The 13,389-nt window shown below is 40.6% G+C and overlaps 1 protein-coding gene across 2 annotated transcripts in view; it reads right to left on the bottom strand.

Moving 5' to 3' along the window:
* LOC124555055 (cysteine protease ATG4C) overlaps window positions 1–13,389 on the bottom strand; it is an 80,886-nt gene that overhangs the window by 18,387 nt on the left and 49,110 nt on the right. For both annotated transcript variants that reach the window (XM_047128830.1, XM_047128831.1), the window contains one exon: window positions 6,366–6,442. In XM_047128830.1, coding sequence (XP_046984786.1) covers window positions 6,366–6,442 — 77 coding nt within the window. The remainder of the gene's footprint in view (window positions 1–6,365; window positions 6,443–13,389) is intronic.

Here is a 13,389-nt window from a genome sequence, read left to right as displayed (position 1 = left end):
CAGCCACCTTTGTGTTTTCTATTGTGTTGTCTTTTCATCACAATGCAGCACAAAATCCTAAGCATGAAGGGAATACATAAGAGACTGCTTGCACAATAAGGTAATGTGTGGACACGAGAAAACCCATGTATATATGTGTTGTTCTCATTAATTTTCCTGGATGCTCTTTGTCCCATGTCTCTCTGATTGTGCACAACGAATGAAGCATCATGTGGCCATACCTTTAAACTCAACAGACTAACAGCTGAAAAAAAAGTCAAGCACCCAGAAGGTACATTTTTGTGCAGGGCAGTTATATACATTTTAAGGCACAACTGCACTCCAAACTAAAGCCAAGATTCCCCATCAGCTGATGTTCAAGCAGCTTTAGAATGGTGAAATCAAGTTTAAGAAGTCAAAAAACCCAGTACTTCGATCTCTATTTCCTTTCCTGAGAAGAGAAAGGGAACATGTTAATTGCCTCAGGAGAGGAAGAAATGGACAGAAGTTGCATCTGACTGAACACAACAGTAGTGGTGAGTAAGCACTTAAGATTAATTTGCAGAGTTCTCTGTATTTATAATGCAATTTTATTTTATTTTCTGGCAAAGTTAACATCTCTTGAGGTTAATATAGTATAATGAGAGAAATCACTGTGCAGTTTTTTTTTTTTTATTCACAGAAAGATTTTCTGATAAAACAGTCTTTGTCAGTGAGCTACTCAATGTGGCCAAAAAGTTCCGAGACCGACTTTATTCCTGTTGTACAAACACCACTAGTGCAGTACCTATGGTGGCAGCTTGAACTAACAACTGCAAACAACAGATGTGCATTTGATCGGACTGTTGTGAGCACGCAGTGCTAAGTAGTGGATGTGTGGCCATACTGTGCCAACGTAGTGTCACAAATTGCAACCGAGTAACATCCCCAAGTCAAGTGTTGAAGGCATTTGCCACAATATTTCGAAGAAAAGAAAAGTGTGTAAAATTTGTTCCACACAACTTGACTCCTGAACAAAAACAATGCATGGACAGCTGCCACAACATGGCTGAAATGCAGAATGCAGATAGTTCTTTTCTGGAAATCATCATCATGGGTGATGAGACTTGATATTATCCATGTGAACCTACCACAAAATGACAAAATGCACAGTCACATGAAGGGCAACACTTTAACGCCATAACCGACATTCAAGCCAAAGTGATACACGAGTTTAAAAACATACCAAAGTAGAACTTTTATGACAGTTTCACATCATTGTCTGAAAGTTCTGTGCATTGTGCACAGCTGGGGAAGCATTAAAAGCACTATCGTAATGTTTCTTTATTTTTTTATTAATTGATTCTCAAAACTTTTAGGACTGAGAGGGTATATTTTACAATGTTTCTTGCTATTAGGCCGTAATATCCATTACTAAGATGATACAGTAATTTTTCATGTGTTTCTAGGAAGTAAATTAAATATAACAAGATAAAATTTAATGACTTATAAGGTTTTTTCACTCTTCTAAAAAATGTTATTTTTAACACAGTATTTGTAACCAGTTCATCACATTATGCACAAACAAAAATTAATTTATCAGTACACTAGGCTCCACTGAAATTCAGAATTGCCACAACACACTTGCATAGATATTGTTCACCCTGGAATCCAGCAATTACACATATGCCTCACCTCTAAGTGCAACGTCAAGTATGACAAAGCAGGCCATACACTCATTTTTGATAACTAACTGTTCTCATAATTGACAATATACCAAAAACTCATTTGACAGGCCATCATGATGATTATGCCACCTGCAGAAAGAAATTATCAACCAACGCAAACATTTATGACTCTCTTGGTCATTCTGTTTGAGATGGAGCCAGGTGCAAGACCTGCCCAATCCACCCAGCCAGCACTTCCTCCTATTCCAGTCCTGTCACAGGCTTATCCTATCCCAAAAGATGCTGGACCACCAGTGAAAGCCGTAATGGCGTACCAGCTCTGCTGCAATCAGTGCATGGCTTTTTATATTGGTATGACTACCAAGTAGCTGTCCACCAGGATGAAGGGCCACCACCAAACTGTGGCCAACAGCAAAGTGGACCACTCTGTGGCACACCATGCAGTCAACACAATAAGCTTGATTTCAATGGCTTCTTCCCAATCCAGGCTATCTGGACCTCCTCTCCACCACCAGCTTTTTTTGAACTGCATATATGGGAGTTATCCTTACCACACATTCTCCAAAATCATCTCGGCCACAGCCTACAGCAACTTACTGCTCCGACACCCTCCACCCATCAGTTTCCACACCCTCCATCCTATCACCTACTCCAACTCACATCTCACCCCCTCCCTCCCCACCACTCTGTGCCACACACTGCCAATGCACACACTGGTCTTTTCCCATTCTCTGGTCTCCTCCTTTACCACTCCCTGCTCCCCTCCCACCATTACCCAGAGCCTCACAACTATACGCCTGGCAGCCTTCTCCTTTCATCACCTAATCCCTGTGTGGTCCACCAGACAGTGCCGACTTCTTCTCTCTTGCTATCCCTCCCCCTTCCCCACCCCACTCCGGACTACTTCTCCCATTCGACGCAACACAGTTGCATTCTGGCAGAAGATAGCGGTCGTGTGTGTGTGTGTGTGTGTGTGTGTGTGTGTGTGTGTGTGTGTGTGTGTGTGTGTGTGTGCTTGGTTGTGTGGAGGGGAGGGAAAGAAAGAGAAAGAGAGAGAGAGAGAGAGAGAGAGAGAGAGAGAGAGAGTGTTTCCATTTCTGAAGAAAGCTTTAGCCAAAAGCTCAAATGTGTAACAGTCTTTGTCATACCTACTGCTACTCAGTGTGTCATCTGTATGGTGAGTAGCAATCTATCATTTTCATAATATTGCTGATATTCCAACCTGGACAGTCTATTGTATAATTTCAACAGCTTTTCAATTTAGTGCTAATTCGACGTGTTGCTTTCTATTGCATTCTGAACTGTATGTATCAATTTTCTCATCTATGTTCACAAATTAACTGTCCAAAACATCTGCTACACATGCCATAATAATGCTACAATTCTAAGCAAAGCACTATCTTTTCTATGGTTAATTTCTCTGTTTCTCTTTTAAAAATATTTATTATTAGTTCTGGTTTAACAATGTTTACATATTTTACAAATTTCTATGATCACACAGAGAGTGCCCAATTCTTTTTCTCCATTCTTCTCTGCTCCTCCCTAACTCTTCAGGAACAGTCTTATTTCTTATTAACAAATGAGTCTACCAAATCCAAATATTATGTAGTTGTACCTGTTTTCTTCTTCCATTTGGCACCACATACATTACAGTCTTTGGAAGTCTATTTCTTGCACTCTTTTGATGAGCTCACACAACTGTAAGTGTTTCTGTTGAATAAAATTAATCACTGAATTTTGAACACTGATTTGGACTGATTACTTAGATTCTTTTATTTTTATTTTCTTGTTATCACTACTGAACACCTTCAGAAATACATCTCTACAGGTTCGTAATTTTGAATTTAGTTACCATTTCTTTGTCAAAATTTCTGAGCCATAAGCGATATTGCTTATTGTTATAAAAATTCTTGCTCTAATATGATCCAGTAAAACCTGAACTTCCATGTAGAAACAGCTTCAAACATCTGATTACTTTAGAAATGAATTAACGTGTTAAATATTTGATGTTAAACATGTAAGTGAGAAAAGTTTAGAAAATATTTGAAACTATACTTAAATTTTGTCAGACATGATTAAATGCTCTCATTATGAAACACTGGCTGAACATATTCTGTGTAATTTGCACTCCATTTTAAGAAAAAGTGAAGTTTTTCACACATCTTAGTGTTTATGATGTCACATCTCCCGAACTATGTTTCATACAATGATATAATTTTGCAGATATATTGAATAGTATATGTGGGTACTGCCTGCAAACTGTATTGTAAATAGAGTCTGTGATGTAGTAATAAATTAAAATTTTATGGCTGATGGTGAAGTTTTACTGCATGAACAGTTAAAATGTCATACGCAATAAACTTTTTTTCCTTTCATCATTTTGTGGAGGGCCTCACCAACATAAAGTTTCATACAGGTTTGAAATTATTTGTAAAGCTTGTCGGAAGAAGCTAACTGCTCTCATTCTCAAATACTATACGAATAAAGGCCAAGTATATGTGTGCGTCAGTTATGTTGCCTCAAAATAAACACAGTTTGTAACTGTAATACTTGTTTTATTGTATCAAACTTTTAATATAAGATTATACCTCTTAATTTCATGATGACAGCATTTTAAATTTTTAAATCCTGTCAATAATTAAATGAAGTATTAAAAATAAAATTTTTGTTGTCCCTAGAAGCTGTTCGATAGACAGCCTGCCACTGGTAGTGGGTTCCAGGATAGTCTCTTAGTAATACAGACCTTCCCTGTTTATCCCACAAAATTCCTTTTAATAAATAGTTCTTGATCTAATTAACTTACCTTGTTTCCTATCATTTGTTATTTCCACTTCTAAGTATTTATTTTTATCAGTAGCTGCAACTGTTCTCATCACTTTTTCGAATACAAAATTGTCATATACTCCACCAGTTACCATGTGTTTTGATGAATCTCCATATTGCTTAATTTTTTTTTTCTTCCAGTGTTGTCAAATTTCTTCTGTGTATATTTTAAGTCACATGCATGAACTGTAATGTCCCTGACAACCTGTTTGTAGCTTGAAATCCAGGTGATAAATATTTGATGTGGCTAGGATATGCCTGTAAGATGTGCTTACCCTACCACAGGGCAGGACAACCTGTTAAAGGGATCAATGCCAGATACTAACTATGCTTTAATACTGAACATATGTTTATGTGGGCTGGAGTACCAACCGGCTGTCCATCATAGATTACTTATAGTTGAACTGGAAGTCTTTCAGGAAGATTGCAGAAGAAAGTTTCAGTGGTGGAAGGAATGATTTGCTTAGTGAGACCTTTGTGGAAATATACTATCCAAAAATGACCACTGTCAAACTGTTGGTAAGGACAAAGTTAACCATCCCATGGCAGGACAAGCTGCTGAGCACAACATGTTTAATTTCAATGGCTGGCCCACACCCTTTGCCATCTAGATTCTACACAGATGAAACTCATTCTTACAAATATCCTTTGATCCACAAGCCTCAAGGTCTCAACCTCTACTAGCCCATGTCCCACACCCACCACTGTTTATTTTCCTGTGCCTCCCCCTTCACAGAATTAATCTATAATCACACTATTCTCTCCTTGGTTTCATGTTTCTTTGTTTCACCTTTCTCTCTCCCTTTTCCCAACCCACTTCTCCAGTCATCATGTGTCATACACATCCACCCTTGTGTGCACGACAGCAGGTTCACTGGTGATGCATTCCTATCACTTTCTTTCGCTGCCTCACCCTCTCAGCCATTCCACCACTTACAACCCCTCATCCCTCTGAACTTCAGCCTGGGACACAGTAGCCATGTGTGTGTTTTAATTCTAAAGAAGTATGCTTGATATAAGCTCACAAATTTTTAATTTTGTTTACATACATATCCACCATTCAACAACTCAACACTGAACTATAAGGTGAGTTGCCACTTTGAATCTTTCCACTGTCTGTATTCCATCCATTCCTTCCACCACTGAAACTTTCTTCTGCAATCTTCCTGAAAGACTTCCAGTTCAACTATAAGTAATACATGAAAATATCCACATTAGTCACAATTTTGGTAAACATTTTTAGAATACTGTGATCAATTCATTGTTATATTTAGATTAAAGTTCAGTCTTGATCAAACAGACATAACGTGATCAAGACTGAACTTTAATCTAAATATATCCACATTAGTCATAAGATCACTATAAATATTAGGCTTTCATTTTACATAGGCAAGAATGTCATTCTAGGTGGAAAACTGCTACAGATTGCCAAAGGTTAGGAGAGATACTAAATATACTCTTGTGAAGAAAATCATTCTGGCATTTATACTGAATGCTTTAGTGGAATTATGGGAAATTTAAACTGAGGTCTTCAAATTGGTTTTGATTGCACACTTCCTGTCCAAAAATCCACAGTTTACTAGTGTTTAACACATTTAGCAGAAACCTTTAAGGACTACACTTGTACCCTAAAGACAAAACTCATAACTAATTTACATTCAGTGAAGTCAGAGAAGCAATGGTTCCAAACAGCAGCATTTGCACAAATATAAATAAAATACTGCAAACTTGTACAAAACGTATCTCTAATGAAATTATGTTATTTACACTTGATACTATGTGAAGGACTAAAGAAACTATTCAGCATTCAATTAATATATATTTATGATTTTCTTGCTTTTGCACAAGCATAAGATAGTTTTTAGGCCAGTTTAAAAAATTATACACTAAATTTACCTGCACAATCCTGGGCAACATACACCGTCAACTGTTCAAAGTCACTGGTTTCTCTGGTGGCCATATCCACAGCTTTCCTGAAAAAGAAGGAAATAAATTGCAACAAATAATATAATTTAATGCCATAAATTACCTCACATTAACAATTACTAAAACAGAACTTGTGGTCTGTACAGTCCAAACACTACAGTTACACTAAAAATTGAACTAAACAAGATTTGCCCATGTATCAACATGCAGCCCACTTAAAAACACACTAATGTGCAAAGACCTGTTTTAACCATTAAATGGACTTAATTCAAACTCTGTCCTTAACAATTATACATTGAGGTGACAAAAGTCACGGGATAGTGATATGTACAGTCTTAGACACAAAAACTGAATGCTGACTGGCCGCCACAGAGACCAAGTCAGTCCGAGTTGTTCACTTAAGGTGGCCAATAAAACTGACCGCCCCTGACAACACTAAGTCCAGCCAACTGCACAATCTGGCAACACTGTAAGATGCGGAAGTGTCAGGAGGAAGTGTTGTCTACTTCCAAGATGTGTAGTGTGAGCCTGTGGTCTAGTGGTAATCATCGTGCATTCTAAACTTATAGTTGCATGTTTGTGTCCGACTGTATCTTTTTACCACATTTCGGCCATCGTCTGAAGTTATGAGTCTGATTGAACATTGAAGATAATTCGCTTCACATCGTACACACCAGTAAATAACAAATACTTCCAGAAAAAATTCCACAGGACAGCTTGTGGCTGCGTCACGATCAGAACAGCTTACGCTTGAACGTTTCCTTACGCTGCAGTGCCTACCGGACACCAGCCAGACACCACCCACCGCCTGAAATCGGGCGCCATCCAGGTGAACGCGGCATGATGCTGCCAGTGTATGCATCAACTGTCATTTGCGAATTTGAAGTTCTAGTTATCATCTTGCAGTTAAGTAATGGACTTTGCATACTTGAAAGATTTGTACTGTGTGTGGAGTGAGTGCTTTTGGGAAACATACACCAAAAAAAGATTCTTGATTCAACAAAGATCGTTCTGGCACGAATGTCTTTCCACATTAGGGAATCCTGACTACTGATGTAAGTGATGGATTACCATTTAACCATCAAGCGACATTTACTTTCAACAGGCAAGGTTAAGGAGTCTGGTTTAGGAATACTGCATGCTCTAATTCTAAACAACAAAAGTCAATGGAGTGACTGTTATTGCAGTTTTGCTTGAACGTCATCAGGTCACTCACTCAGCATCCCTAAGCAATACTGTTACTGGCGACGAGTAATGATGCTTTTATCGTTAACTTCCTAAAAAGAAGTGAAAGGCTGAACCCTACCAAAAGATGTAAACTTAAGCAAAGGGAAGTATGAACATAATATTTTCCATCCCAGAGCTCCAAAAGTGTGTTTTGCACTACGAATTCTTCCCCAAGTGTGTGTCCACCACAGCTGGAATTTCTTGCCAACAACAGACACCTTTCAGTAGCAGTGCAAGAAAACTGACAGACAAAACTACATCACATGTTATACTGCATGATAATGCACTCTGTTGATTTGAGGAACAAAACTATCCAGGAGATTGATAGGGAAGTCATCTCTCAGGCACTTGTTCCACTGACCGTATACTCATAAAATTTTACCTTTCCCACTCTTCATCGATCAACCGTCAAGGCAGTTCATTTCTACACAAAAATGTTCTTCAAACTACACTGCCTTAATGACATCGTTAGAACCAGTAGGTTCTACAGGCATAGAATTTGCAAACTACTTTAGCATTGTCAAATTGTTTTATATATTGTGAAAGAATACACTGTTGTTGATTAATTTCTCTTTGGTCATTATTGTTGTGTTCAATAAACTAATGGAAAATGCAATTAAAATATTCACTGTACTAATACAAATTACATTCAACTTACTACAGAAACATCACGATGACTGTCTATCTTAATAAAGCATTATGTGTCTGTAAGATGATTGTGGCTATTTTAGCATGAATTAGTAGGAGTACTGACTTTTGACCTGGAAAAGGTCTGTATTTACTTCATATTCTGTATCATACTCAAGTATTAAGAAAATGTGGCAGTTCATAGATAAAATTATGTATTCATAATAACGAAAAATATGTGGGCAGAAAACAAAAGTGGCATTATGAATTTTGTAGTACCATAAGGTTTTCGCTCTGACTCTAAGGTGTACTGAAAGTAGCAAGACGAATTTTGCTCAAGCATTGTCTTATGACTCCCTTATTGAGTTTCTATCTGCCTAGTTATTGCTCTGCTACAAAAGAATTAAAAATTTGGCTTTCAGGCAAACGAAGGCAGCTTGCACCTGGTGCGCAAGTACATTACCTTGGAGCTAGCAAAGAGGTGTGGCAGCTATATCTTACTTATTGGTCCAGTAGCTGCTATGACAGACAAATCACAGCGTAAGAGATGAGAGTAGTCGTATTTTCTGTGCAGAATGACTTTCATGGACTAAAAAGCATTAACTGACAGCCTTACATCACATCTCAAAAGAAAATCACTCGCGTTACTCAAATGAAATGACAAAATGATATCAAGTGAATTTAGCAGGATAGTTCTGTGCCATCAAGGAAGTAATTCATTGGTCACAGAGTTGCCAAACATATTCTGCATTATTGCCAGGTTTCAGTTATACTACCAGGTAGGATACCAGATGATGTATTCTGTGAGTGACCTTGGAAGTGATTATAGCTTTGTCTCAAAGTTGTGGGTGACAAGGGATGGAATATCCTCATTACATGTCAATGAGTCTTATTCACATTTCTGTAATTAGGTTTAGTGGCTAGAGCATAATTACCTGTAATACATCGATGCACTGACTCCAAACAAAATCTCATAAATTAATAACTGCAACAATTCTTTGTGTCTTACTGTCTTAATCGGACCGAAACCTTGAAAGCGTATTGACCAGAGGCAATTCACAATTTTGGAGCTTCTCCAGCGGTAGAGTTGGCAACGTATCTTTGCTATACAATATTGTTATTGAGATCACCGTCATTGGCACACCCGCCAGAACACAGGAATGGCCTGACTTCTTCTTGTCAGCATTTCTGAAGGATATTCTGTCATTGCTCGCGCACGCACTCCGCTGCTCGACTCGCTGCGGCTTGCATCGTTACCGTCGCTCGCGCACGCCAACGCCACTAGCAGAAAAGGAGGCAAACTTGCTGCTGTGGCAAAGCTTCTGCACACACTGGCAGGAGACGGCCGCGGCAGCAACAAGAAGAAGAAGCGCAGCCGACCACAGCACAAGAGGCAGTGCTACCGCTGCCAGAAGATGGGACACGTCGCCAGGACGTGCAGGGACGCAATCGCGTGTCTGAAATGTGCAAAGGCACATGATACACGTAACTGCGACAAGCCACCACACGTCGCGCCAACGTGCGTTAACTGTGGTGGCGCGCACACCGCAAATGCACGCAGCTGCGCATACCTGAAGCAGCGGACACCAACAACCGCCAATAAAGCAGTACATGAAGAAGAGGCAGCCGTCCCACCACCCCCGCCCAAGGGGGTAAACGGCGCGGCCGCAATCCCGTTTAGCGCCTCTACCGACGACGCCGTGGCTGCCCTCAAAGCCGCGATGGCGGCAGAGAGAGCGGCCATGCAGAAGAAGATTGTCGGTCTCCACCGGCAGCTGCAAGAGTTGTGGGAAGAAATCCGGACGACGCAAAAGAAGACACCTGCCCCCGTTGCCACCCCCACGGTGGTACAACAAGTTGGGGTGGATGTGTCCACGCAAACGGATGTGTCCACGCAAACGGACGTCACCCCGGTACCTGTAGCAATACAGGAGACCGGGGAGATGCCTATGGACGTGGTGCAGTCCGTCTCGCCGCCGCCAGAAGTGGTGAAGCAGCAGCAGCAGGACATACAAGAGGCGGGAGGGATGTACTCCACAACCATCCCCTTCCCGGACGTCACCAACCTCCCAGCGGTCTTGAAGAAGATCGCGACCATGGTGCGAGATGGGCGGTACGATGTCCGAAGAAAAACGTACCTTTTCGCGGAAGCGGAAGGGAAACAGAAGCCACCGCTTTCACACCGGCCGTTCGAGCTTCATGGCGGATATCGGGCAATTATGCTCGAATTCGTCACGAAGAAGGACCTCCACACCATAAATTCCAACCCGATCTTCACACCGCGGGACTGAGGCTGCATCTTGGAGGACGCCGTCGCGCGGCTGAAGAAAGAAGTTGGAGATGGTGCGAGGAAGCTCACACCCGAGCTGGAGTCCACGCTGAACAACATAGTGCAGGATGGGAAGAACATCTAGTACCACAGGAACATCCACCGACACCGCCAGCATGCCTGTATGCTGGCAACCAGGACTTATGACCAGGCAACACACAAGGACCATCCACAACGAGAGGGAACACCATTCCAACAAATCCCGGAGACCCCACTCATACAATGTGGCAAGCATATGATGTCACCAGGTCGTGTTGTATGCTTTATGCAAGTCAAAAAAGATGGCAACCAGATGTTTGCATCTGGAAAAGGCTGTTTGGATGGCAGACTCAAGGGGCACAAGATTATCAGTGGTAAAGCAACCCTCGCGGAAGCTGCCCTGACATGGAGCGAGTAAGCCACTTGACTCCAGGACCCAACCCAACCGCCGACACACCATATGTTTCGTGAAAAAGTTCGAAAGTGCTGTGAGTGATAGTGATAATTTGGAACAAAAATTAAAAAAAGACAAACCAACCTTTTTAAGATGAAGGGACACAAAGAAGATTACTGTTTTTCAAGAAGCAGTTAAGTGTGCAAGCTCAAAATAATACTGACAAAGCTGCCTGCTATTTCTCTATGAATGAGCCTGCTCCAACGTTTTGCGACTCACATTTTTTGGTACACAGACAGTGACTGCCCATCACACAAGTGCAACAATGAAAAAGTAATCACACAGAAAGGACAAAACATATCAATGACAAGATACCTGCCTGGGTTGATATCAACAATCTTGACGCCATAAGATGCTATTTGGGTATCAAAGTAAATCGATCCACTGACATAATTACATTACATCAAAGTGGTTATATCACAGAAGTTTTACACCGATTCAGAATGGATGACTGCAAGCCAGTAAGGACTCCATTGGCGACAGAGCAAGTTGGATGCAACAGCTGTGAACATGGAAGATGGCACTCATTGCCCATTCAGAAAGTTGGATGGAGCACTGATGTACTTCACTGTCGGCACTTGACGACAAATGCTATGCAGTCAATAAGCTAAGCCAGTAAAATAACAGCCATAATTTTGTTCACTGGTAAGTGGCTAAGCAAATCCTTAGATTCTACAAATGGACCATAGACAAGAAAGTGACCAAAGTCATGGATAAGGAATGTATATTCAGTTTCACACATGCTGATTGGGGAAGTTCTGATGCTGATAGGAACTCATTCACAGCGTACAACTTCACCTTGTCCAGATCAGCTGTTGTTGTTGTTGTTGTTGTTGTTGTGGTCTTCAGTCCTGAGACTGGTTTGATGCAGCTCTCCATGCTACCCTATCCTGTGCAAGCTTCTTCATCTCCCAGTACTTACTGCAACCCACATCCTTCTGAATCTGCTTAGTGTATTCATCTCTTGGTCTACCTCTATGATTTTTACCCTCCACACTGCCCTCCAATGCTAAATTTGTGATCCCTTGATGCCTCAGAACATGTCCTACTAAACGGTCCCTTCTTTTTGTCAAGTTGTGCCACATACTCCACTTCTCCCCAATTCTATTCAATACTTCATCATTAGTTATGTGATCTACCCATCTAATCTTCAGCATTCTTCTGTAGCACCACATTTCGAAAGTTTCTATTCTCTTCTTGTCCAAACTATTTATCGTCCATGTTTCACTTCCATACATGGCTACACTCCATACAAATACTTTCAGAAACGACTTCCTGACACTTAAATCTATACTTGATGTTAACAAATTTCTCTTCTTCAGAAACGCTTTCCTTGCCATTGCCAGTCTACATTTTATATCTTCTCTACTTCGACCGTCATCAGTTATTTTGCTCCCCAAATAGCAAAACTCCTTTACTACTTGAAGTGTCTCATTTCCTAATCTAATTCCCTCAGCATCACCCCACTTAATTCGACTACATTCCATTATCCTCGTTTTGCTTTTGTTGATGTTCATCTTATATCCTCCTTTCAAGACACTGTCCATTCCATTCAACTGCTCTTCCAAGTCCTTTGGTGTCTCTGATAGAATTACAATGTCATCGGCGACCCTCAAAGTTTTTATTTCTTCTCCATGGATTTTAATACCTATTCCGAATTTTTCTTTTGTTTCCTTTACTGCTTGCTCAATATACAGACTGAATAACATCGGGGAGAGGCTACAACCCTGTCTCATTCCCTTCCCAACCACTGCTTCCCTTTCATGTCCCTAGACTCTTTATAATTGCCATTTGGTTTCTGTACAAATTGTAAATAGTCTTTCGCTCCGTGTATTTTACCCCTGCCACCTTTAGAATTTGAAAGAGAATATTCCAGTCAACATTGTCAAAAGCTTTCTCTAAGCCTACAAATGCTAGAAACGTCTGTTTGCCTTTCCTTAATCTTTCTTCTAAGACAAGTCATAAGGTCAGTATTGCCTCACGTGTTCCAACATTTCTATGGAATCCAAACTGATCTTCCCCGAGGTCGACTTCTATCACTTTTTCCATTCGCCTGTAAAGAATTCGCGTTAGTATTTTGCAACTGTGACTTATTAAACTGATAGTTCGGTAATTTTCACATCTGTCAACACCTGCTTTCTTTGGGATTGGAATTATTATATTCTTCTTGAAGTCTGAGGGTATTTCGCCTATCTCATACATCTTGCTCACCAGATGGTAGAGTTTTGTCAGGACTGGCTCTCCCAAGGCCGTCAGTAGTTCTAATGGAATGTTGTCTACTCCCGGGGCCTTGTTCTGACTGACATCTTTCAGTGCTCTGTCAAACTCTTCACGCAGTATCGTATCTCCTATTTCATCTTCATTTACATCCTCTTCGA

This window comes from Schistocerca americana, chromosome X, assembly GCF_021461395.2.
Source record: "Schistocerca americana isolate TAMUIC-IGC-003095 chromosome X, iqSchAmer2.1, whole genome shotgun sequence".
Classification (NCBI taxonomy): domain Eukaryota; kingdom Metazoa; phylum Arthropoda; class Insecta; order Orthoptera; family Acrididae; genus Schistocerca; species Schistocerca americana.
Note: the sequence above shows the minus strand (reverse complement) of the source record. Positions and strands in the feature narration are given on the sequence as shown.